The sequence below is a fragment of the Haliaeetus albicilla genome, chromosome 7, assembly GCF_947461875.1.
Source record: "Haliaeetus albicilla chromosome 7, bHalAlb1.1, whole genome shotgun sequence".
Lineage (NCBI taxonomy): Eukaryota > Metazoa > Chordata > Aves > Accipitriformes > Accipitridae > Haliaeetus > Haliaeetus albicilla.
The window spans coordinates 17013299-17039790 of NC_091489.1; the positions used below are offsets into that span (position 1 = coordinate 17013299).

The following is a 26492-nucleotide window of genomic DNA, read 5'->3' on the forward strand; positions in this document are numbered from 1 at the left end:
CGTACAAAGCAAGCCTATTGTCAGTCCCTGAGTCTTTGCTGCCTCTGACTATAGCATCTGGATTTGTTAATGCAGATGACTCACATTGTTAAGTCTTTGTTAAATAACTAGATGATATTTTGGATTAATAAAATGGTCGTTCTAATTTTAATAACATTTCTTTTTAAATTTAAGCAAGAAGAAACAGATGTTTTAAACAGACCAATCCTCACCACATGATAGCCGCTCAAGTCTGTCACTGAGTTTCATGGCTTAACAGGAGCAAGGACTACATGAATTAGTAAGCATTTCCAGGATCAGGCCCTAGACTAGTAATATAATGAGATTTTTTTGGAGCTGTATATCTTGAAGTAGTGTACATCCAGGATATAAAAAACCCCTTCTCTTAGGTTAGTTTAGCTCTTAGCTTAGCTGAAGCAGGGAGCCAGCCATGGGGGATGCTTTTCTTGAGAAATACTTTGCCCTTGTAACGAGGATTTGATTGTGGCTTTGACAATCAGCCATGTCGTGGCAGAGAGGATGTGAAAGTGAAGCACCCAAATGGCAGTTGGTGGGGACGTCCTGTTTGCTGAGGACAGGAGCAAGCTCAACACGTCCGTGGGGACTGTGTGTGTAACCGACAGCTACTGCACCCCTCAGGAGCGCAGCCTTCTCCTGTGCCAGCTACCTGGGAACAAAGCCATGGCTGCCCCTTCTCCAGATGGTGTGTGGAGCATCTTCGTCCAAGTTAACCTCTCCCTGAAAATCTAGAGATCGCAGGCATTTCAGCTGCCTCCTCACACACTTAGGCAAGAGTCGCTAGCTCACTTTTGCAGCTTAGAGGCTCCGTTGAGCCACTGTATGAGCAAAGAGGATGGACCAGCAGTCCTAATACAAGCCTGGGACCCTGGAGACATACATACAGTTCAGCATATGCTTCACAAGTGTACATCCCCACGATGCAGTAATAGTAAAATGAATAAAAAATGGTAAACCCTATACCCTGGAGCTTTTACTACTCTAGGCCAGACATTAAAAAAAAAATGGATGAACTGTCTTCACTGACATGGAACTGTCTCTACATCACCATGACCAAAATCTAGGGCCTAAATGGATGGACTCGCTCAGTACGTAAGAAGTTGTACTTATTGAAGAGGTTACTGCCACCTACCAGTTGTTTATTGTCCCTCTGCTGGAGTCCGCTCTCTCCTCAGATCTGTTGGCTCACTTTATCCTAATCTTATTTAGGCAAATGGGTCTGAGCTAATGCAGATAGTTTCAACAGTAAGTCTGGTAACCTGGCTCATTTAATCTGAAAAGGGTTGGGGAACACACATACAAGCAACTGTACCAGCAGATGTTAGGAGCATTAATACCTGGCAGGGGTGATGCCGACAAAAAATGGAGATGGTAACTTTTTTCACTGGCTCAGCTGGGCTTTGGAGGTGAGCACCTGTTTATCATCTTAGGACATACGTTTCTTTTGGCAGTAGTGCTGGCTAAACAGGTCATACTCATCTCCCCCTGCCTCCAAACCTCCTCTTCGGTCAAACAGTAAGAAGTGGGTAACGGCCTCGTGTGCTCTGCCCCTTCTCTTCCCCCTTCCTGTTATGCCAGCACTACTGGTCGGGCCGTTGGGTGAGTCAGTGCAAGGATCTGGATAAAAATATGTTTTCTTTCGCCCCCCCGCCTTGGGTTACTGGCATACCATGCAGCTGCGCAGACCATTGCATCAGCACCCCCAAGATCCACGCCAGGTGGTTATGGCAGTCACCTGGAGCTGCTGGAGCTGGCACTGCAGCTGAAAAGAAATGTTCATGCAGCCACGGCATTCCTCCCTTGTGCCTCATTTCCTTGACAGTGAAGTGGGAGTAACTGGACTTTTCAGTTTACAGGAGTCCTTAAAGGATAAATATATCAAAGCAACAGCTCTCAGACTAGGAAGTTGCCCCCTTGGGAAAGCACAGCATGTACCAGGTTGAGATGGAGAAGGCTCAGGAAAATTTCATCTGGCCTCTCCCACCTCTCTCCTCCCTCATCCTCTTCCAGCCTTTGCAGTTCCTCCCTCTCTTCCCTGAGAGCATTCACTCTGTGTCCCCTACACAGAGGGACCGAAGGAAATTGGCACTTTGTTTGGGGTGAACTTTGTTGGAACTTGGAGGGTAGGATTCATTTGGAGAGAAAGCAACAGTATGAGTGATACTTAGGAGTGATGCAGTATGACTATACCTCAGGAGGCTAAAGCAGCTGCAAGAATTTGGGGTTACCCAGAGAGCGAACGTGCATGTACGTGTAAAAGGGTGGGGAATGAAGATAAGGTGGGGGAAGGAGGGAATTACCAACTATTACAGCAAAGGAGAAAGGTGGGGCTCTGGCTAAAAGATTCAGAGCTGCTGCATTAGAGATTGTGAATGGTCAAATACTAGAGAAAAGGGTCAAAAATAGAGTGCATCAGGCAAAATCGTAATTTTGTCACCCTTGCAAATATTCAGAATTGCATATACATTGTAGTCATAGAAAAGAAATTCAGTTTGCAAAGGAAAAATATTGTGCCACCTCCTATTAAAATCCATGCATTTCTGGCTGTACATAAAAATATCCTACAGGCAAATTACTTTTCTTGGTGAAGACATGGAGGCCACAATAATCTGTTCCTAGAAACAGCAGTTGATAAATACTGCAGGCTATAGGTAATATTTGCATTGTGATATATAAAATGTGTAACTATACTGTAGAAAAAGTTTAGGAAAGAAAGCTAGGGCTTTTTTTCTCTTGGAAGATCCAGCGTGTTTACAGCTGAAGTACTGATCTCATTTATTTTATGAGTGTGAAAGCTGTGTATTGTCAGTTTGTTTGTTTCTTCTATGTATCAGTCAACCCTGCATGCTACAACTGACGATAGGAAGGACCTCCAACCAACCTGTAGCTAACAGCAAATATTTCTTTTGGTTTCCCATGTGTCCCTTGCACACCAGCAACGAAAAGATTTGTAAAAGGCAGGAGAATGGGAAAGAAACATTGCCAGAGAACTCTATGATTACTGTTGTACTGAACCTCATTTAAGTTTTCTAATTTATAAATGAAGAGGACCAAAAATTTTTAATTCAAAGGAAGGCTGGCCTTTTCCTAAATTTCTCAAAAATGCAATGATGTTCTCAAACAACGACATAGAATCCAGAAATATTAGTGTAATTCATTTTAAAGGCTCAGATTTCACCAGTGGGTAAACCCAGAAATCAACAACCCCTCCTCTTACTGCCAAGTGGAAGATTTTGTTTTGATTTAGAAAATTGGTTGGGCTGCTATCTCACCAAAGTACAGACTCAAGGGCTGTTTTTCCTAGAGGCCTCAGTCCACAGAAGCACTTAATCAGGGCTTAACTTTAAGGAAGTGAGTGATCTTATTGACTTCAATGGATGATTCGCATTTGTAAAATCGAGGTATTCAAACATTCTATTCAAGTGGTCTAAATCCAGCAAGGAAAAAATTTGCTAATGTTGCATTTCCATAATAAAATCGTGTATGACATTCTTGAGATGGAGATGGTGATGTTTTAAAGTCCTTTTGTTTACACATTGCCAGAAGAAATTGATTAAATTGCCCAGGATTAGTGGCTGCTAAAGAATGGATTTTAATTAAATGGTAGAATGTGTTGCTCTCTACATGTTTTAGGCCACAGTCTGGTGGCATAAACCGTGTTTTTTTCGAAGTTCATTATGACCAGCTAAAATAAAATTATTACACTTACCTACAGGCTTTACACCTGACAGATTCTGGCTTATCAGCTGGATATCTACTGCAACAGTTTACATATTACATTTGTGACTGAAATGTAAATATTATGTAATAAAGAAAACACTACTATGTTATATTTATATGTTGACCGCATAAGGGTTCTTTTAAAAGCAAAATCCCATTACTATCGCTCCAAATACCAAGCTAAAGCATAAAGCTAAAGCTCTGAGCTGGCTGCTTACTTTTCTGTGATCTGATTTATGCCTTATTGAAATCAATTAAAAGATTTGCACTGACTTCAGAATGATTTCAATTGGATGTTTAACCAGTAAAACAAGTGATAGTTTAATAAAAGCCCACATACTTCTCTTTTTTCCTCATTAAATCTAATGCCAATCTAAAAGAAGGAAATTGAGAATTACAGTGAATTTGACAACTGTTTCATCGAACTGCACAGTGGATTTAAACATAAAGCACAACAAGAACCCAACAAAAAGGTTTTTTTTGTACACAAGGATTTTTCAGACTCTTGTGGGTACCCAAGTCACATGCAACAGGCTCTTGAACCTCTGACTGGATTTTTACTTCACAAAAAAATTTAAAGATTTCTCCCAATACCTGTAAAATAACACCTCGGAGCTATTACAATATTGGTTTGCTTTCTGTCTTTCTCTTTAGTGTTACTCTTTGTGTGATTTAAAAGCTACTGCTCTGACCAAATGGAAGGATGGCTGCCGTACTGCTGGGAAAGGCATCCTCACTTCCATGGGATCGAGCTACAGACGAGCGGCCTAGGGGGTCTGTACGGACGTTGTAGCCAATGGAATAAACAAATTACTAACAGTAACTTTAGAAAATGATGTTGTTTGTCCTGGAAAGGGATCCCAGAGCACCAGAGTTTATAATTTATCAAAAAAAAAAATCAAGAGAAAGAAACCATGCTTGGACAACATTGGTTTACAGAAAATAATTAAATTGAAGAAACAATGCAAATGGAAGTAAAGTTGAAACTGCGCACTTGCGATATCAAATATCAATGCAATCATTTTGCAGCAGATAATATGCATGGCAATTAGAGCTTTTTTACATTATATTATAATAAATTCATAATTCATGCATACAATGAGAGCTTTTGGAAAGGAGCGTTTGAATTTAACAAACACTACCACTCATCATCTGAGCAAAGATGGCAAAAGGAATTTCAACATTATTTGCGATCTAAAAAATTGAACCACCGTTGTTGCTTTGTGTTATGCTTCCCTTGCACAGACTGCAGTGCCTTCTGTCTGCTTTAGGGTGTGGCATCTGCCATTGGGGAGGAAAAACTGGCATGTGTTGCCTTTTATAGCAGACTGATTTCATTGTGCTGAGGGCCTCTATTTTATAGCCTCTTAGTTCCAATCTTGTAGCCGAGTTGCTGAAACAAATGGGAGGGAAAGGAGTTAGTATAAACTCTTCAGTTTAAAGCCTCATCCTTTTTTTCTTTCCCGGGGAAAACATTTCAAAGTAAATCTGTGTTAAACTTTGTGGGTTATTTTCCTGATCAGGAGGAGTTGTGGAGCATGTCAGGAAGTATTGCGATCCGCAGCCGAGGCGCTATCAGTACATCTTATCAGATTTTTGACATACATATTTTTGCTTAAATATAAGTGTCTTAAAGTATAAATACGTAATTGATTTTTATATTTTATTTTAGAGTACACATGTAAATAAATACACGCAAGGAGACATCTATATTTATATTTGCATATGAAAGACTTCAAAAAATCAACTTATGTGGTTTAATGTGTATAATTAGTGTGCATTTGAATACAGAAAAGAAGAAAATCCAGGAGAAAATGTCAAAAAGGCTCACTAACAAAGATGTAGTATTCTCTTGGCAAAAGCTGATGAATGATTTGGCATGAATTCATCTTACAGTTCTGTTATTCTCTCTCCTACAAAGATGATATACCCCTTTCTAGCAGTTTGCATAGAATTGCAATTTGTTGTTGTTACAGACTGTAATGACCCTTGGGTATGCACCTGATTCCCCCCACTAGAATTACTCACCATTTTTTTTCCCACTCTATGTTTTCCTACTAGCCATATAACATTTTTGCACTTGCAAAGAGTACCAAAAAAAAAAAAAGAGAGAGAGAGAGAGAAAGAGAGAGAAATACAATTGTAACAGAAGTATTAGCAAGGTGTACTTAACGAGTACGGAGACTTTGAAAACTAGCTCCATAATGGAAATCAGAATATTTCTGACTTTTCAGACAGAACTAAAATTAATAGACACTGGAATCACACTGTTCATGCATTTATCAATAATCTTTGCATGTAATTCAACATTATAGCATGAAGCTTCTGCTCTTTAATGTTTTCACAGTGGATTCAAAAAAGCCTACCTACTCATGACAGCATCTTTCTTGATGTGCTGCGTTTTGTCTCTACCGTTATTATTGAATCTCCTATTTATCCATTTTGAAATTTGAAAACGTGCTTACCTTTAACAGAGTGCATATTCATTTAAGACCGCGTGGTTTAGACCCTTACTATATTGAAAATGTTTGCCAATATCCCAGTTTGCTATATTCATGGCCAAGTATTTGATCTCCCAAATGCTTTTATTAGTTGAACGTAGTGTGTGACTATTACCTTTTCTTATACTAGGGTATCATTTGTATTAAGCTAGTTACAAAAAAACCTTGAAACCGTTCTGAAAGATGGTTCAAAAATGTAGGTCATCGCCGGCAGCTTTCCATTTGGAGCAAGAGTTATTCGGAATACATATTTTGGTTTTCGTGTTACTATGTTTTCACAAGTGTCTTGTGTGTACTGGAAATTACATTGTTTGGGGAAAAAATTAGGAGACCGAAAATGCCTCACTCTCTGTGATCAAGTCCTGTTGATCTGCAAATAAGTACACAGAACATACTGAAAACAGCCCTATATATAAAAGCATCACCAGTGCAAATGACCGTCAGGATTTGGAGACAGCTGGACAATGTGGACAACTGCAAAGATGCTACCGCTGCAGAATTTTAGGCTGAATATTATAACCTCCCGCATGCACAATATAAATCTTCGGGGGGGGGAAGTCGTCTTGTTTTTCCGTGACATAGCAAACGTGTCCCTGCCCTCGGACTACAACCAGCCGCCTTCTGAGCACGACTCGCGGGGCTGGGGGGCAGCGCGCGGTCCCCGAGAGTTTGACCGATCCATCTGCTCCACCACATCTGGACACGGGGCACCGCGCTGGCGGCTGCCCCCTCGCCTCTCCCCGGGGCAGCGCCGCCGGCGGCACCCCCGGCCCCGCAGCACCGGGGCCAGCCCCGGACACCCCCCCACCCCCCCCCCCCCCCGCGGCGTTAGGCGGCCCGGGGAGCCCGCCTCGACCCTTCTCCTCGGAGCAACCCTCCCCCCCCCCCGGCCCCGCCTGAGTTCGGCGCCTGGCCGCCTCCCCCGCGGAGCCCGCAGGGTACCCCGCGCCGGCCGCGACCCTCGGCGCGCACGACGCGCGGGACCCGACTCCCAACAGGGGCACCCGGGGGGGCCGCCCCCCCCCCCCTCCCCGCCCCAGCCCGCCGCGCTGCTGCCAGCGGCGGGGAGCGGGAGCCGGGGCCGCGTGGAGTCCAGTCCGCGTTTTGCGAGTGCGCGGGAGCGATCGGGGCGGAGGGGGCGATGGCTGCCGGCGCTGGCTCGCTCGTTCGCTCATGCCATGCTGGGCCAGCGCGGCTCCGGCAGACGTGTGTTTACCCATATCCGGGTTAGAGAGGAAAGGAGGAAAAAAAAAAAAAAAAAGTTTCATTTAAACCTGAACAAAAAACTTTCAACATGAAATCACACAGCAGGAACAGGCACAGACCGTAAGGCGTTCTTACCATTTCTAATCTCAATCACGGACTCGGGGAGGGAAATTTCTGTAATTTGGTGCGTGCGGAGCGGTCCGCAGGGGATACTCTTGCCTCAGTCAAGTCCCTTCCCCGTCCGCTTCTCTTTCTGCCCCTCTCCTCTCCCTCCCCCCACCGCTGCTCGCCCCCCTTTTTTGAGGGTGAGGGTCGATTTTTTTTTTCTTTTTCAGTTTTGGTTTTTTTTTTTTTTTTTTTTTTGGTAGTTACTATTATCAGCACTAATTTCTCCGGACTCGCAATGTTGCGATGATCATGGCCGCGCAAGTCGCAGCGGCTCCGGCGGGTGCGAACAACAGCAAGGGCAAAGCCCCGAGCCTGCCGGGCGGCCTGGGCCCGGAGCGGGGCGCGGGGGGGGCCGGGGCCGCCGCCGCGGGGGCTCCCGGGCCGGGCCCCGCGCTGGGGGTCGGAGAGGGGAGTCCGGCCGGCGGCAGTAGTAGCAGCAGCGTGAATAATGTAGATCACCATCTCCTCCACCACCACAGCGAGCCGCTGAACATGGCCAATAACGCGGCTCCCGCCGCTGCCGCCGGTAGCAACAACAACGCCAGCGGCGGCGGCGGCTCCTCCTCGGAGCCGGCTCTGAAGGAAGGTGGAAGCTCCTCGGCGTTATCTTCATCTTCTTCGTCTTCTTCCTCCTCCTCCTCCTCCTCCTCCAACCCGGGCTCGGCCATGGAGACGGGGCTGCTCCCCAACCACAAGCTGAAGAGCGTCGGAGGCGATCACCCCGCCGCGCCGCCCCACCACCACCATGCCCACCACCCGCATCACCATGCCCACCACCACCATGCCCACCACCCGCACCACCACCACCATGCACTACAGCAGCAGCTAAATCAATTCCCGCCGCCGCCGCCGCAGCAGCCGCCGCCTCAGCACCATCCCGTGCAGAATAACAACAGCAGCCTCGGCGGCGGCGGCGGCGGCGGCAGCGGCAGCAACAACAACGGCGGTGGCGGTGGCGGCGCTGCTCAGCCCAGTGCAGACATGGAGCAGCAGCAACATGGAGGAAAAGACAGTGTTTTGGGCGCTCAGGCCGAGCCCCCCCAGCAGCCGCAGCAAATGCTGAATAAAGGCGCCGACGAGGAGGAGATGCCCGGCAAGATGGGCGAGCCCATCGGCGGCCGCTACGATCACCCCGGCTTGGGACCCCTGGGCGGACAGCAGCAGCCCCAGCAGCCGCCCCCGAGCGCTGGGAGCGGCGGCGGCGGCCTCGGCGGCGGCGGCGGCGGCGGCGGGAGCGGGGGAGGCGGCGGCGGCCCCTCCGCGGTGGGTGTCTCGGAGTTCAATAGCTATTATGGCAACGCTGCCCCTGCCCCTGCCAGCAGCGCTACGGCGAGCCGCGCCGGGCCTTGCTTTGATCAACATGGCGGACAACAAAGCCCCGGGATGGGGATAATGCACCCCACGGCGGCCCCCAACAGCATGGACCCCCTGCAAAACTCCCACGAAGGTTACCCCAACAGCCAGTACAACCACTACCCGGGCTACGGCCGCGGCCCCGGCGGCGGCGGCGGCGCGGGCGGCGGCGGCGGCGCGGGAGCCGTGGCGGCGGCGGCGGCGGCGGCGGCCGCCGGGGCAGGCGGCGGCGGCTACGGGGGCTCCGCGGCGGGCTACGGGGTGCTGAGCTCGCCGCGGCAGCCGGGCGGCGGCATGATGATGGGCCCCGGCGGCGGGGCCGGCCTCGGCAAGGCTGCTGCCGGCGCGGCGGCGGCGGCCGGCGGCTTCGCGCGGTTCTCCGGCCAGAACCAGCACCCGTCCGGGGCCACCCCTACCTTGAACCAGCTGCTCACGTCCCCCAGCCCCATGATGCGGAGCTACGGCAGCAGCTACCCCGACTACAGCAGCCCCAGCGCCCCGCCGCCGCCGCAGCCCCAGCCCCAGGCAGCGGCGGCCGCCCCGGGAAGCCAGCAGGCAGCGGCGGGCATGGGCATGGGCAAGGACATGGGCGCCCAGTACGGAGCGGCAAACCCGGCCTGGGCAGCGGCACAACAAAGGAATCACCCGGCGATGAGCCCTGGGAACAGCGGGCAGGCCATCAGCAGGACCCAGGTAACCCCCCGCGCTCGATTCGTGAGGGCTCCCCGCCTCCGTGCCAGTCGTGTCGGGGTCTTAGTTGCTTGATAATTCACTTTTTTCCCCTGGCCTCCCCTCCCCCCCCCCTTTTTCCCCCTTTTTTCTTTTTTTTTTTTTTTTTTTTTTTCCTCCGGGCCAGTTCTGCTCCTCGCTGCCTCCGTAGCGAGGGTGAGCAGCGCACAATGCGCGGCCCCGCTGGGGCTGGAGGCATCGGAGCGCGGCTTTCGCTGCCGAAATTAGGTTGTTCTCAGACCCAATTAATATTTTTTTTCCCCTCCACTTTGAAACAGCGACGGAGAGGCGCAGGGCCCGGAGGACAGGCAGCTTGGGACGGGGGCGGGGGGGTGGATTTTGTAACCGGAGTGTCGGCCCCGGGGTTCTCCCGGGGGATAACGTCCATTATATTTCACGGGGCTGTTTTGTTTTTTTTTTCTCTTCCTTTCTCTTTTTAACCTGCTAAATTTTTTTGGAGCAGAACCGAGTTGCGCCGTTGCACGCTCTTAGCAAATTAGTTTGTCACTGATGGAGTTACCGCAGTGGGGTCCGCGGAACGCGGCCGGGCTCCTTGTTCTGTGGGAAGAGCGCGCGTGTGTCCGCGTGCGTGTGTGCGCGCGTGTGCCCGCGCCTCAGTCCGCGCGGCGCGGGCCGGAGCGCGTGGGGCGCCTCGGTCCGGTGACCTTAAGGGGGACTTGCCCACCCGCAGAAGCGCGCGTGGCTGCGCGCGCGCATAGCTACGTTTCTCTCCCCAAACACACGCGGAAATCCAAACCGGGGGGGGGAATCAAAAACCGGAAAAAAAAAAAAAAAAGAACGAAAAGAAGTCCGTGGTGTGATCAAAGGGGCGCGGGCACCGTTCGGGCCGCCGCCCCCACCCGCACCCCCCCTGCCCCAGCCCGGTAACTCCGCCGATCGATCGATCGATCGATAGATGGGCGCGATGGGCGCGGGGCGGCGGGCCGTGGCGCGGCGCCTTTCCGGGGCGGGCGCGGCGGTGCGGTGCGGTGCGGTGCCGGGCGGCGCGGCGCGGTGCGGTGCGGAGAGCCGCCGGGCGGCCGGTGCCGAGGAGCGGCCGGGTCTCCTCCGCCAGGTTCGGAATTTGAATTGTGGAGGTAAACTGGCTGCAACCGTCTCCAGACAGCTGCCTCCGAGTTGACATCTAATCTGCCATCTGATTGGCTCCCCGCTCGCCATTGGGCACCTCGCGCCGCTGATGTAAATAGAAGTGCTGAGCGGCGCAGTCACAGAAACCCCCGCCACAAATAACACCCGGCAGTCGCGCCGGCGGGGCGAGGTGGCGCGGGCGGGCAAGGCGGGCGGGCGGGCAAGCAAGCAAGGCGGGCAAGCAAGCAAGGCGGGCGCACACGCACGCACGGCCCCTGCATCGGCACTGACCCTGCCGGCCACCGGCGCGGGGGGAAAAGCCAGGGGCTTCTCCCCCCCCCACCCCCCCACCCCCCCGCAGCTTGGTTACATGGAGCCGTTTTTCTGGGCATCGGTTTATTTAATTTTTTTTTTAGATTTTTTTAAATTGTATTATGCTAATTGGAGGCGGTGGGGAAGCATCTTGTAATAACAGTGCTTGGACGAGGATTCGGGATTGCAAGTCGCGCTCGTGACTCTAAAAACATTTTGTAACGTTGCAGCTTATGGATATTATGCAAGGGATTAGTTTTTTGTTTAAAAAAAAAGAGATTTAATACAAATACTAATTTCTTTACATTTCTATTAGCTTGATACCTAACCTATGCATGCCTCTTAAAAGAATCTTGTTTGCGTGTAGCTGCTGCAGGCGAGAAAACGCCGTGTACGGTACAAAGAAGGGAAAAAGGAGCCGCTCTGTCAGAGGTTGCATTTGTTTCATCTCTGCAGCGAATCCAGATATTCGGGGGGAAAATGTGCTTTTGCGTTTGAATTGTGGTTAGAATACTTCAAGAAGCATCGGGAGTTTGTTGATCTCATTTTTCTGCACAAGTGTGAGATTAGGCTTGAATTCTCAGTAGGAAAGTGAATTGTGTTAAACGGGGTAGTGCGTTAGAATTTTATGGGTTTCTTTTCCCTCCAACAAGATCTTTCTATTAAGAACTGTTAAATCTTTTAATAGCTTTTAACAATGAGGACTGGCAAGAACAAATGCAGGTATATGCTTTTGGGGTCCTCAAACGGCTGGATCTTTCCATAAAGTAATGAACAGAACCTGGAGAAAACATCGCTTAATATTGTGAACGGTGTATTAATCCTGAGAAAATGATAATAGAAACCCTGGATGGGCTGGCTGTGTGTGTCTGCTTCCAACAGACCACTCATATCATGTTTTTTTTAGTTTTTATTCCATTTCCTCTCTATTTCTTCCAGGGAAATAAGATTTTTTTTGTGAGTGTTAATTTTTACCTTTTTTTCATTTGCACTGGTAAAAGGGTCACTGGAAGCCATAAGGTAACAAGGCCTCATATGCGTAACCTTTCATAATTAATTTAAAAATATTTGCATTGTCTGCTTGCTTTTAAACACAGGTAGTTCAGAATTCATGGCTTTAAAAGCCAGGAAAATCATCGACAGATAGACATAGTACATGTTAGTTCAGAGTGCTATTTCTTCACAGCAGAAATTGTTTAAAGTATTTTATTTTTATTGGAGGAGTGAGAGTAAATTCATCATGTCCTCAGTATGACCCTTAGAAATACTTCCTTATATTTATGGGTTTACGTCCTCTCTCACAGATGTCTTTTTTTTTCTTTTTTTGTACTGTAAGAATTAGGATGCAGCTTAGAAAGAATAGTCTGGCAAGGGCACAATTTCTTTGCTTTTTTTTTTTTTTTCCCTCAAAATAATTGTCATAAAGGCAAGTCATCAGTGTTCTTTATATTATGATTTTTCCATCTAACCAGTAAGTAATTGAGATAAGAAATTTTCTTAGATTTTAAATTAATATTTTTTAATATATAAAATAGGTTGTGTCAAATAAAAAATACCATTAGCTTACAGAACACAATTTTTTTGTACATTGTTTTTTATTTTTAATTCCCATATGTCAATCTCCATGTATGTTATATCATTAAGTAAATTGATTGCTTTTTGAAAGAGAAAAATGGAATATTCAGTCCAGCATTTGAACAGAAGGCTTCTCTTTATTTTTTTTTAATAATAATCTGTGTGTGTATACTCTATATATGTGTATACACACATTAGAATATACTCTCTTGTCATGTGTCTTTGCAAAGCAGATGATGATTGGCCCCTGCGCTTTTAAGAAACTGTTGTGCTGCGAACAGAGAAAAAGGACCGTCAGTAGGCTACAACATCTGAGATACTTGTTCAGGAAATTCTTGCCTCAGCATGGGTAATTTTTGTAATATGTAGAACTGTGGCGTCCACTCTGAACTAACTTCTGTGTTTGTCTAGCCTGTTAAATTATTTAAGAAAATTTTGCTTCCATTTCATTTAATCACCTTACCTAGTCATAAGATGAGATGTAAGCTTGAAAAAGAGGCCTCTTGTTTCTGAAGAAACACACGTTTTCAAAGCAGGTGGATGTTGCTCATGCGGATACATTGATTTGATTGTGGAGGAGTTGTGTGATGCTAGTACAGTACCTTGTCATCCAGTGATTTTGATTATTGATTAATTCCTTGGCAGCATACAGATATTTAAGAGTCCTGAGGCTTCTTTTATTCTTCACTTCTGATTTGCACTGCAGTAGCTTAACACATTAGCTGGCCTCTGTGTGTGCTTTATATACATCTCTCTCCTTTGTGCACATGCGTAAGATTTACATACACCTACACACAAATAGAGAACCTGGGTCTTTTCACGAGTACCTGTATAGCAAAAGGTATATAGCTAGTGTTAGAAAAAAATCTGTCAAGCTGCTCTGAGTTTGTGTGTGTATCAGTTGTTTGTTTTGCAGTGGAGAAACTCGGAATATGCCTGATTCTGCAGCTCTTTTTATGCCAAATAGATTGCCTGTATTGGGAGTTCTGGCTAAGCCAGGGCTGGAGAATCATGTCCTGTGCCTGAAGGCCTTTAAACAGCTGTTAGTGTGGTGAATAGATTCTTGATGTCTCAATGGGAGAATAAAATATATTTTTCCCTGTGCATTTTCGAATAAACAGTTTAGTATTCACATAGCTTCTATTTAGAAGTAGAAAATAGCAATATTCTCAGTTAGTAGTATCTATATATATATTACGACCATATATTTGACACTTTGTGGTTTGGTGTTCAGTTATTGGTTTCTGTAGTAGCGCTTATGCCTACGCGTTGAACAGCAGGACCCTGTGTATGAGATACAATAAAGAAAGAGAGATGCAAACCTGTCCGCTGTATTACTGCCTCCATCATGTAAGGATTCTACAACTAAGCGGTCGATTACGGTCGTCTTGGCATTCTGATCTGAATCTGTGGGGATGAAAACTAAGGCATTTAATCCATTGCTAAATTTTCTAGTTACATATGTAACATACAATTTTTGAAATTACTAAGCACGGTCTCTTAGGTGATGCTGTTTCATTCTGAAATAACATCTTAGTTAAAACTAGATGAAATTCGTGCAATGAAAACAAGTTTGAGTAGCTACTGATAGATCTTTCTGTTTCTTACTTTTGCGCCTCAAATATTTTATCATAGGTATTTTGACATTCTCATAGTTAATGTGAGAATGGCAGTAGTTTGTTTACCCTTATTCCTTAAGATTGTACCTGTGTCCTAACTAGTTACATTTCAGTACTTTGTCAAAATATGCCATTTATCGAGAGGCTTTGAAGATTCTCTGTGGATATGTAAAGTAGTATTGCCACACTCGCTGTGCGTGCATGCATGCTCAAGGCTGCAGAATTTCAGTAGCATGTGTTTGTGGTAGGCTAACTCGCTAGAATATATTTTAGAATTGTGATTATTAAGGTACTTGGGAAAAAAACTTTTTTCTTTCAATTTTGGGGCTATTTACATAGTGCTAAATACATGTTTTGGTAGGATTGAATGAGGACTTTAATTAAAATTAAATTAAAAGTATACCTTAGTGGTTTTCAAATTTGTTTTGAAAACTAGGAATAGGAAAGTGGTACTAAGCAGTGTTGTTTTTGTATTGCTTGGTGCTGGGAGAAGCAAATAAATGTAATACGTGAAAATCTTGTGTAGCCAATCGTATTAGAGTAAAATTTATTTTAAAGAAGCCTTACCTGTTAATAAAGGTAAATATTATTTTTTAGTAAACCTGAAAGGTTTCTGTACATCCAGTGTATGTTTTGCTATTCAGATCCTAAGGTTACCTTTTGAATTTTTTCTGTTATCCAGTCATACCTATTCACGCTCAGTTTTACACACAAATGCTGATGTGCCGGCACAGTGCTGCCATGTTTGTGTTGCAGGTGGGCCGGAGGATTTCTCTTGTTGTACTTCCAGTTCTGAGAGTGTGGCATCCAGTGGTCCACCAGGAACATGTCTGCTCCGGAAGGGCCAAACCCATCAAGGGTGGTGTTCCACTGCAGTCGAGGAATTTTCAGGGATGAATGTATCCCAAGACAGCTATGTAATTTGTGAACAGTGCATTTTAGGGAGGCTAGATGGCTAATTTGTACAGGGTTACTTTTAACTACCTTTATTTTCTCAGTAGCAGTGTTCCAAGTACGTTAGATCTTTACGCTGTCTTTCTAGTGTGCCCTGCGCTGGAGTAAGAGATGATTCTACTGGGTGGGGAGACTGAGGCACGTAACATACACCTTCCTTCAGGCAGGCACACCTTGGCACAACTGAAAACAGAGGTCTCTTAGAAATAAATTGGGCCTTGGTGCCATAAATTTTAGCTTTTGAATAAATCCAGTCTTACTGTGAACACATTCTGTTGCGGGAGAATTTAAGCTTTGCAGGCATCTATTCAGACAACTGAGAAGACGAATGATGGAATGAAACGAGGGATTTGTCTGCTGTGTCAATATAGTCACCTTAAACTAAAGGCACCGTCATCTAAAATTCAAGTATTCCTTGCACTGTTTTATCATTACGTACTCAATGTCATCTATATAAAGTCACTGGATTTCTCATAGAAATTAAACTCTGAGGAAAATTGAGTTGAACAAGTGCCCAGGAGCTTAGCTGGTATCGCAGAACTTGCCATCTGATGAATATGATGTACAGAGCACAAGTATGTGCTGGGGGGGGGGGGTGCGGGGGTGCATGCACAGGCTTCCTTACTACCAAGTCCGATTGTTTTATCTGGCAGATAAATTGTCTTCATTTCTAAAGTGAACAAATTTGATGCAGAAATCACAACTGTTGTGTCTTGTTTAAAGATTGCTTTTCATATGGGAATTGTTCTTACTGCAAATAAAAAGTACTTTTTACCAAACTTTGTATTCCCTATATAGGATGCTTACTTCATCTGAAGGCACCTGCAACTATTTAGAAAATTGCGTAACCTAAGATCATTATCCTGATGCTATTATCAAAATGTTTCATTTATGTTTATTAAAACCAATGTGAAATCTGTGTAAAAGTTTTCAGTGGGCATGATTTGAAAGGGTGTTGATATATCATGCGTTTATATTCCATATATAGTGGCAATGTTAATCTCCTTATAAACTACCAAACCAAGTCATGAGATGGCTGAATTTCTGAATGGGTAGTGGCCAATTTGTGGATATAAAACAGAGTTTGATGGTTCTGTAGTGTGTGTTAAGAATTGCTTTCAGTACAGAGCTATCAGTGTTTGATCTACTTGCATATTACTTCTTGCATTTGAGTCATGGTGGGTTCAGTAACTATGTCAGAAGGACTGAGCATGTGTAGAAGTATGTAATCTATTTATTAGTTTCCTTTCTCAGATTTCAAGAACTCCTAGTTAATCTTTTGCACCTGAACTTGCCCAATTGCCAAATGGTGTTCTGCATTTAAGAATTCACTGTTGTGCTCTGTTCTCAGACTTGAAAAGGTACTGAATTTAGGTTTGCAATCTGATAATTGTTTATGAAGTCATCCATCTGAGCAGTAGACCCTCTGACACTTCCCTCTGTAGGGCTGCCACTGACCTCCCCCTGTCACCCCCATCAGTCTCTTTCTGACCATTGGGTGGTGGGTAAGGAATTTTCTGCTAATCCTTTTCCTGCCCCCCCCCCCCCCCGCCCCCGATCAGATGTACATGGGATTTTTATTTGTTACTTATTTTCTTTAGTGTGTTTGCTAAAAAATAATAATAATGAGAATGGGAAAAACTCTTAATGTATAACCCCTCCCCCCCTTTTTTTAGGGGGTAGTGTTAGTTGTGTTACTAATAGGGTCTTGTAAGCTTCTGCTTTAAACTTACACTCAGGATGTTTTTTTCCTTGAGAGACTTGTTTAGTATTTATTTTAGGTATCTACTTACTAAAAAAATAAATCTTTGGTAGCGAGGGTTTCTGTTGGATGTTAGTAAATTTTTTCACCTGTGTTAGTTACAAAATGGTTTTGATTCCGCTAAGTTAACTGAATCAATTTATTTGCCCTTTAAAGACCATGTGGCCAGGTCCACTGTGAAGTTCTATTGTTTTAGCTATATAGTTAGGTTCAAGGAATTAATTGCATCCTTGACTGATAGCACTTGTGGCAAACCCCTTTGTATTTAGCTTACCATTGGGGTGATAGTGTGTCTGCACTGGCAAAATAACAGCTTTTATAAGTAGCCTCTCCTGAGGGGTTTACAGGTATGGCTGTTGAGATGGATGTAACTTGCTGAGTTTTTCACAAGGTAGATAGTTCCACGACGTGTTTTGGTCACGTTTTAAAAGCGTGAAGTGATCTGTGTTGCACAGGAAAGAGAGGGCTGTCTTGCTATAGCACAGTCCCTGCTACAGCTGGCTTTCACGGAAGGACCTGAAGTTTGAGCATGGTTGTTTTTTGTTTGAGTAAAGAAAGAAAATTGGTTCAGAAAATCCCAGAAGGAGCGATCCTGTTTTAAAACATAATTGTAGTCGCATGTGCCGTTCCCATTGTGGACATGTCTTAATTCACAGATTGACTGAAGTAGAATAGTGCCTTCTTTACGCAGGCAGTGAATTCAGCCATGGTAAGTAACTTACGTGACTTCAGGAAAACGGTATTAGTAGAAGATTGGTGCAGGAATTCTGGATAGCTGACTGCATGATCTAAAGGTAGCTGGTTTCACTGTTGGATACCTCGGTTTCCCTATGTTAAAATAAGGATAATGGTTGTCTTATTCAACTATCTGAGTTTGATGTGCGGTTTTAATTACAGTGTCATGCAGAATGAATAGGCAGCCTAAATACTTGCTATGTGTGAAGGTATCCGGTCTGCACCGTACCTTCTTCTCTATTTGTTTGGATGAGATCTGAGACTAGGTGTTCCCAACATTGATCATGTTACTTGGTTAGCTTGTCAGACTTACTTGTTTGTAAGCAAGATACTGAAACATCAGCTCTGAAAGTTTCTTTTGAAAGCACAAGGACAGGATTTGTAGTTCTTAAATTTTATTCTTTTAAAGTTAAAAATAAAGATAAGGAGGTTTGTTTTGACAGCATCAAAGGAATATGCTGGTTTATTTGCAGCCTTTGATTTGGGTGGAATGTATGGAGTTCTGTATTTTTTTGTGTAGCAATTTATGTTGTGAATATTTTGGATATTCTGTTTATATGAAGTAGTATTGATGTTTTACTTTCAGGCGTGATTTATGGAAAATAATTGTGCTTTTGTGATTTTTTTTTTTTTTTTTTTTAATTTCAGTGTTTCTTAGTTGCTTGAAATTCCCAAGTCAAGAAAAATGAGCATGTTCTTTAGAGCTGTTGTAGTTTTAAGATATTTACAGATGGTCATAGATAGAGGCTATTTAAAGAAGTATTTCTGGAAAATTACGGGTGGGTGCCTTTGAGGCTGCTTTAGTTACGTACCAGCAATAGCAAAATAATTTTACTTGGCAGTTTTACTTACACGTGAAAGTCCTTCCTTCCTACGAACAGAAAGGTGGGTTTGTGCGAGGCAGGTAACTTCGTGGTGCCCTGCATTTAGTGGTCTTGAAAAGCGCCAGGAATATATCGATAGCTGGTAGCTGGTTGTGTTCCGTTTTCTGTAATTCGTTTCAAACTGAAGTTTTGCTTGATGGCGGAATTTCCAGCCTGCAGAAACGCTGACTGGCGGCCGAGTTCCCCCGGGGCGGAGGAGAGCGGGCTGGGTTCTGGGGCCGACTACAAACGTGGTATTTGTAGCGCCTGTAGAAGTTTCACACATGAAGCAAACTAGTTAGCTTGTATAGCGTCACATGATCAAAATATTTTTCCCCTTGCCGGTGCCAGAAGCTATCTATTGCTTTTCAACAATCTCGCTCGTCGGGCAGCAGGCCAGGGTGTGCGCGGCGGCCCCTTCCGTGAGCGGCTCCATTCTTCACCTCCCCGGCTGGAGTGCCCTGACCTTCACATATGGAGATTAGCCCTCTGCTCCCGCCATTGAAACTCCCTGCCTCGGGAAGAAAGGGCGGTTGTTTCTTGGTTCGGGTTTTTTGTTTGGGTTTTTTTGGGTTTTTTTTTCCCTCCTCCTTTTTCTTCCTCGGGGAATTTGACAGCCATTCATCCCTGACCTGGGCAGAGGTGATGCAAGGAGAGGGGTTCACGTGGCGCGCGGGCAGGTGACGCCGGTGTGTGCGGGACCTGCCCGAGGGGGGAGGGGGGGAGGGGACTGGGGGGGCCCGGCCCGGCCCGGCCCGGCCGTGAGCGGCTGCGGGGGGCTCGAGCGGAGAGGGAGAAGTTGGGGGAATGTTCTCTTTATTTCGAACGATGGTTCTTGGCTGCCTGTCACTTAGCTGCCTTTCGAAGAAGGTTTTCTCCCGTAACGATGCGATGCGCGGTATTGCTGGCGGTTTTCTGTGACGCTTTTTTGCATTTAAAATTGTATTTTTGCTAGTAAAGAGGTATTGTATTTGTTTGTCTTGTACGTTATGTGTTGGTTTACAAGGTATGTTTTTTTCTTTTAAATCCTGAGGCCAACCCGCGTCACCTGCGATAGTTCCCCCAACCGGGCACAAAACGGTTTTTCATGCTAACAAACCGTAGGAGCTACTACTGCAGTGGCATTTTTGAGATTTTTAACTTTCTGTAGAATACTCTTTTTGTTGTTGAACATGTGGTATGCAAATACAGGGGAAAACAGTGCTACAAAGTATTTTGTTGTGGTTTTTTTTAAGTATTAAAAACACATTTTGCTTTTCTAATAAACCCCATAACCAGACCTTTTAGTGTTTTGATATAAATAGCAATTACACTAACTGAGATCCAACCACAATGAAAAAAAAAAAACCATTTAAAATCATTCAGAAGAAAAGTTCCCAACTTAATTGAGCTCTTCCTTTAAAGAGGAGGGGCTGATGGGGCAGCATCTGAAGCAAACTGTCTTGCGTTTTAGAGTAGTCTTCTTGAAGTGCTCAATGTGTTGGCGTAGTTGCCAACATTTAAAAATAAAGAAAAAGATTTTTCCAAGAATTAGCTAGGGATCTGAGGGCTACCGCAGCCTAAGCTGTCGAGAGTTTTATGTGTGAATGCTGGTGACAATCGGAATGTTTTCTGGATGAATTGAGACCCTCTAGAAGTTTTAGATTCAGGTCCATGGGTTGGTTGTCTCATATATTGGGGTAGCATTTAGGCATGTGCTGGTTCACGAGGAACTTGCCAAATACAGCACTTTGTGAACAAGCAGTGGAGAGGGATTGCCTGCCCCGGGAAGACTTTGCATAGCCTCCCTTCCTCCTTTTAGTTCTTCATGGCTCATTTTAATAATAATGGTAATAATAATACTACCACCACACTTTGTTATTGGGAGAAAGGTTGGGGAGGGCCTGAGTGAGCTGTTACTTTGCTAGAGTGTGGTTGGCAGTATGGTGAATGTGTTCCTCTACTTTTTCTGGGTATACTAACACTATTATGTGTCAGCTGTGTTGTGCGATATGGCTGCTCAAGGCTTTTCCTCTGCATTTTCTCTTGCAGGGAGTGAGAGATTTATTTGTGGATTATTTGGTTCTGTCTCACTTCTTTCCTTCCCAAAGTTATACTACTTTCTTTTATCCAAACACTGTCATATTTTTTTTTCTCCTTTATCTTGTGATGCTTCTTTTTCCTTCTTTAAATGTTATCTCCAAATTCCTATCTTTCTCGCTTTCCGAATCATTGGAGTGATGGAAAAGCCATCCTTATTGTCTTCTGCCATTTTACAGTTGTGCAAGAATGAGTAGTGTAACCATATATCCAGAGGGAAAATAGCTTTTGAGTGACCCTGGTACTCATCCCTCCCTCTGACTTACATCTGCTCCTCTCTGTCCTCCAAGGAATCTGTGCACAAAAGTTGTTGGGGAGAGAGCGACAGCAGGGAAAGTGCCTTTGCTAGCCAGCATCCTTTGTAGGCTCTTCTAGTGACCGGAGGTCAAGTTGCATTAAAAAAAAAAAAAAAAACCAACAAAAAAGCCACCAAAACACCAACCAAGCAAGCCCCCAAATCCTGGCAAGACTTAGTGCTGATTTTTTTTAGGTTCCTCTAATGCTGACCCTCTAAGTAATAGCTGTCTTAGAGAAGAGAGGGAAACAGACAAAGGAGACAAAACCAAGCTGGAATGTAAATATTGACGTGCACAGTTTCTTTACTTTTTACTAGGCATGGCAGCTGTAATTAAAAATTGCTCTTTCTGTATTTGCTGAAAAGATATTTGAGACTATGTCAGCATGAAAATCGAAGTGTGGTATTGCTGTCTGTGTGGAAAGTGTAGAAAAGACAGGAACCGAGAAGAAACACTCTGAGTGTAATTGTCTATGTTAAGTAGTGTGATGTGCTAGATGCAGTCTACACAATTTTGTAGTACCTGATAATTCATTTCATAGATTTCTCTTCCTTTGAATTCTTCTCAGAAGACTGGGGGTGTGGAGAGAAGCAAGCTGCCAGCGATGGTTGGTTGTTTTTCTACCGTGTCATATTTTCTTTGGGGCGTTGTAGCTTGTTAAGATGGCGAATGAAGCCTGCTAAAAAGTTAGTTAAGGTTCCGTTGTCCTGGGAAAATACCTTAGAGATTCAAAGAACAAAGGCCAATTTCTTCTTGCATGGTAGTCTCCAAATTCTATCCCTTTGCTTCTAAGGAGACCTAGATGTTTATTTGCAACAATCTTTTTCCTTAAAAAAAGATCTCAGATTTACCTGTGATAGTTACTTGTCTTTTAGGTTTGAAAAAGCTGAGTCTGACTTACTCCATTTGTTCCTTCTCTCTACTGCTTTTTAACATTCAGTTTAAATTTTTTCTTTGCTTCGGCTTGACGCCTTCCTTGAAGAGATGGAGGAAGAAAGTAGGTGCGTTTTGTTAAAGGCTGCAGCTGGTTATGGCATCATAACAGAAGGTTCAAATAATTACGGTTTCTGATGACATTTTTACTTTCTTGAAGTCCTTGAACTTGTGTATGGTTGTCTTCCTCGAGCAAGTTGTCTCAGCCAGGGTGCAAGGAATAGGTAGAAATGTAGTTTTTCTCACCAGAAGTGGGGTTATGTATCTTACTGTAGACCAAAGGAGACAATGAACATGACTTTTTTTTTTTTATTCTTATTTTTTTGTCCCAAACATTTATCTGATACTGAGCATTCAGTAGCATGTTTTGTCTGTCATTTTTAGATTAATGCTTGGGAATAAGCAGGGTATATTTTTTTAAATCAAGTTCCTTCTTTAGACGTTCATCAGAAGATCCAAGTGGGTGTTCCTCAAAAAGGCAGCTTTTTATTCGTCTTGGCTTTTGAGGATCAGGGGCTGAAACAAAGAGCAAATTAGCAGGAGAAAGGTTGTAACACCTAAATGTATAGGAAAATATGTGTTGAGCTAAATGGGCATGTGCCTTTTGTGTAGATACCAAGCCAGAATTTCTTTGGGGAAAACTGAAGAAAACGTGAAAACCTCATTTGTTTATCTCTGCATTTTTCCATAGCCTTTTGTTACACTCCTTGGGCACTCTTTTATCGAGTTCTGTGTTGCTAAAAAATCTTGCACCGAAGTGTGAGTCTAATGGTCATCTGAAGCTGATTTAAGACTTCACTTCTGCTGAAAAGACCAGTCCCACCCTTTTATCAGCTCCCTGCTGCTTCCCTTGTGTCATAACCTGAGTCGCATCAGCTCGCTGATTTGTCTGAAAACTAATCCAGCCAAACCTGTGAATGGTTAGCTTTCAGCCAGATCATTGAGCTGATCTGACTTGCAGCACAATCTTTCCAGCACAGAGGTAAGGCAAGGGAGAGTGTGGCGAGTTCAGCTGAGGGTGGGAGTCAGGGCGGGACAGCCCCTTTTGGTGGTGGTACAGGCTTGTATCAGCTTAAACTCATCATGAGACTGCATCTTGAGTACACAATTAGTCTGTAAGTGACAACAGATATTTCTCAGTGTTTCTCTGGAGCATTGTTATCCCCCTCTTAAAAGGGAAAGAAGCTGAGGCAGAGAGTAAGAATTGGGGTTTTTTTTGTTTGGGGTTTTTTTTGTCAAGATGATAATTGTACAGAATGCACTGATTGCAGTGGCCAAATAAGCCTTCAGTATCTTTGAAATACTAGATTTCAAGGGTGGGACTCATCTAGCCATATGTATTGTAGGCATTTATACCTGATCTTTTCATCTTCATGGGCTTTTCATCTCTTCGGTGTAAAGAAATAGTAATTTCTTGGTGTGAATCATCTCATCCTAAAGTAGGCATGTAATGCAGGTCTAATGAATCATGCTCCTAAAGTTACATGTTTTTCCCCTTGCTCTAAAGAAGGTCTAAGCCGATAAGCTCAGGTGTTGATGTCGAAGGACAGGTGAAATTAATTCCTTCCACTATTTATAGTGTTTTCAGATGATACAGGCAAATGACTCCAGACTTCTGTTGGAGTTCCGGAGTAACCTTCCTCTTGCTAACCCATTAGAACTAATGGTTTTAATACCCATTTCCTGTTTGATACATCTCTTTTTGTTGTCCTTTTTTATAATACCTATTCAGAGTTCTTCCTGCTGTTGCTTTTCTTTTGATATGTTAAATTTTTGCCTGTAAGAACTGTCAGTGTCTCTTTTCAAGCATATTTGCAGACACGAGGCATACTGGCAAATTTGAAAATATCAGGATGAATTTCCAGATCAGTTGACCTTAACGCTTAGGTACGCAGTTTCCATACAGAGGTGCAAGCTTTTGATTTGGAAATAGGGCAGCAGTTTTGTCGTGTAGATGCTGCTTCACAGTCCGTTGAAAACTCCTCGCCCGTTGATGGCACTTCAGCTGCGGCCAAGTGGGCACCTCTGGCGAGGAGCTGCCACTATGGTTCTCCTCCGCGCCCAGCGCTGGTGCTCCCGGCAGCTTGGCAGCCCTCCCGCCGGTTGCTCCAGGGGGTCTGTCCGTGGGGCGTCACGCAGGGCAGCAAACCTGATGAGCAATTCGGCAGGACTGAGGGGCTGCGCTGGGCATGGGGGGGGAAGGAAGGGGCAGCGCAGTCGAGGGATCTCTGCCACCAAGGGAGCTGGTGTCTGTGGGAGCAAACAAGGCATGTTCGGAGGGCTGCGGGTGTATTCCAAAACCAAAGTGACGAAATGCGGTGTAATGCTGAGGGATGAAACTGTTCAAAAGTACGAAAGGAAACACGGGGATGCCTATCCTGCAAAGAGCTCTTTTCGGCAATGCAATTTTTTACAAAACGGTTAAGAGGAAACAACGCATTTTGCAAAAGAGATTTACCGACATGTCCTGCAAAATGGTTAATGTAGTCCTTAATTACCTCTAGGGTCACTTAACCTTTCTTAGTAGAGTGTTTAAAATACCCAAACTGAGGTATTATTGCTATTAATAATTTTGCTGACATCTTTGTGGCAGGGTGTCAGTGCTTTCCACTTTTTGGAGGCTGGCGTAACCGGTATTTCTGTTTGCTCCCTTTTTAAAGGATCTTTCTCACAAACAGTGACAATTTATTTGGCTTAAGCTTGGGTTTCTGAGCTCGGTATCCTCTGAAAAGTTGCTTGTTTGCAAAAGATTCTGAAGAGTCTTCTGTAGTTTTATAGTTTGTATATTTTTTATGGTTCTCTTTTATAGTTTGAAGTTCAACTAGTGGCATGGTTTTTAGATGTACTTTTTTCCTCCCAGTGTGTACGAGGGGAGGAGGAGGACGACGCATGGCTTCCTCAAGGTTGACTGAAATGTTTTAACTTCTATAGCAAATGAGGTGAGAATGAAATTGTCGGAAGGATAGAGACTAAATTATTGAAGCACTTGACTGTTTAAAGTAGCTGGGGATGTACTATAAAAGGTGTGAGTCTAACAGTCAAATGTGTAAACAGCACCTTATTCCTTCCTTGTACCTGATTTCTCACCACTTGCTTTATATGATGAGAGCCTAAATCAGTGTGGGAGATACCGCAGCCGTTCTCAAAAGTGTTAGTTTATGATGCCTCCACCAGAAGAATAATCTATTACCATATAGGATAGCAGAGAGAAAAGCATTTTCAAGGAAGATTAATTGAAGTAATTCATCACTTTAAAATGAAGAAGGTTCATCAAACAAAAATAAAAGCTAAGTATTTTATGTGCCTCTATTGGAATTTGATAACCATTTGTTTTGCTAGAAAATATATGTGGACTGGGCACCTAGTGCTTGTCTACACAAGGAAATTTAATGGTACAACTATGTGCTATAATTATATGCTATAATTATACTAATATAACTCCCTATGGAGACACTCTTATACCAGAATAAGAGTTTTCATGGTTTATCTTATTCTTCTTCCAAAGCACGTGAGCTTAAGTGGGAAAGGGTACTCTTATACTGGAGTAAGTTTCCACACTGAGCTAGTTATATTGGTATAATTATGCATTTTTTTCCTTCAGTGTAGACAAGTCCCTAGTGCCTTTTCAGCTTTGAACTTTAGTTAAGAATTTCTTGGTTGTGATAAGTGTCTAAGCATTTTCATAGTATATTTTTATAGTGGGACTTGGGTATTTAAACCAATTACTTAGGCCAATTAACAGCTTCCTGGGTTGTGGATAACAATAGGATATAAAAAGGGATCAAAATTTATGTTCCTAGCTGCTTGGATATATCTGCTTCACCCCCCCACCCCCCATGTGGTTTTACAAGTATGCAGTGTACAGCGCAACAGGTGGAATAGTCTGTGGCTGTCTAATGAATTCTGTGTTGGACACTTTTTGTCTCCTGTTTCTCATTATTTCTCTAGTTCTCCTGTGCTATGGCTCTAATTGCATGCATCTCTATGGATCACAGAAAGAGGCTTCCTTGATGAAGTTGAAAAAACGTTTCCAAAAATGTTAATTGTTTGGAGAAATGCTGAAATTTATTGATCTTCACACAAGACAGTTAGGACCATAATTGACTTGCTAGGCGCAAGTTGTACAAGGAGCAACTCAAATTGGATGCAGAGGGAGGGGAGGGTGCAGGTGCTCTTCTGGTATGTGATGCAGTCAGAGGAAGAGTGATGTTGTGTAGAAGATATGTTTGGTAGGGGGGATCTCTCTTGCCTGATTTGGTCAGAAGTGGGTACCTAGAGAGGTATTTACATGGATGGTGCTTTGAAGTTGGCTACCTCCTCTGGTTCTCTTCTGCCCCTATCTCCTTTGCTGCTTAGAATACAGCACGTCTCATCCTTACCTTCACACCTCCCCCAAAACAGGAATGTATAAATATTTCTTTACTGTATTTTAGCAATTTCTGCAAATACCAACATAAATTCCCTAGAAACAGTTTTTAAGTATCTTTTTTACTTCTTATGAAAGGACTGGTTTGAAAACATACCTTTTTTTGTCCTCCTAATTTTCTTTTATCAATATTTCTAGTACGTTTGTAGTGTTA

At 44.2% G+C, this 26492-nt stretch overlaps 1 protein-coding gene across 10 annotated transcripts in view; it reads left to right on the plus strand.

The window, feature by feature from the left end:
- The first annotated feature begins 7259 nt into the window (after positions 1-7259).
- The window catches only part of ARID1B (AT-rich interaction domain 1B), a 337909-nt gene continuing 318676 nt past the window's right edge, over positions 7260-26492 (plus strand). For 2 of the 10 annotated variants that reach the window (XM_069787072.1, XM_069787076.1), the window contains exon 1: positions 7262-9659. In XM_069787072.1, the coding sequence (XP_069643173.1) occupies positions 7857-9659 (1803 nt within the window). In that variant the 5' untranslated portion in view covers positions 7262-7856. Of the gene's footprint in view, positions 9660-26492 lie in introns of all 10 variants that reach the window. The other 8 variants (XM_069787073.1, XM_069787077.1, XM_069787075.1 and 5 more) reach the window with 7 other exon arrangements.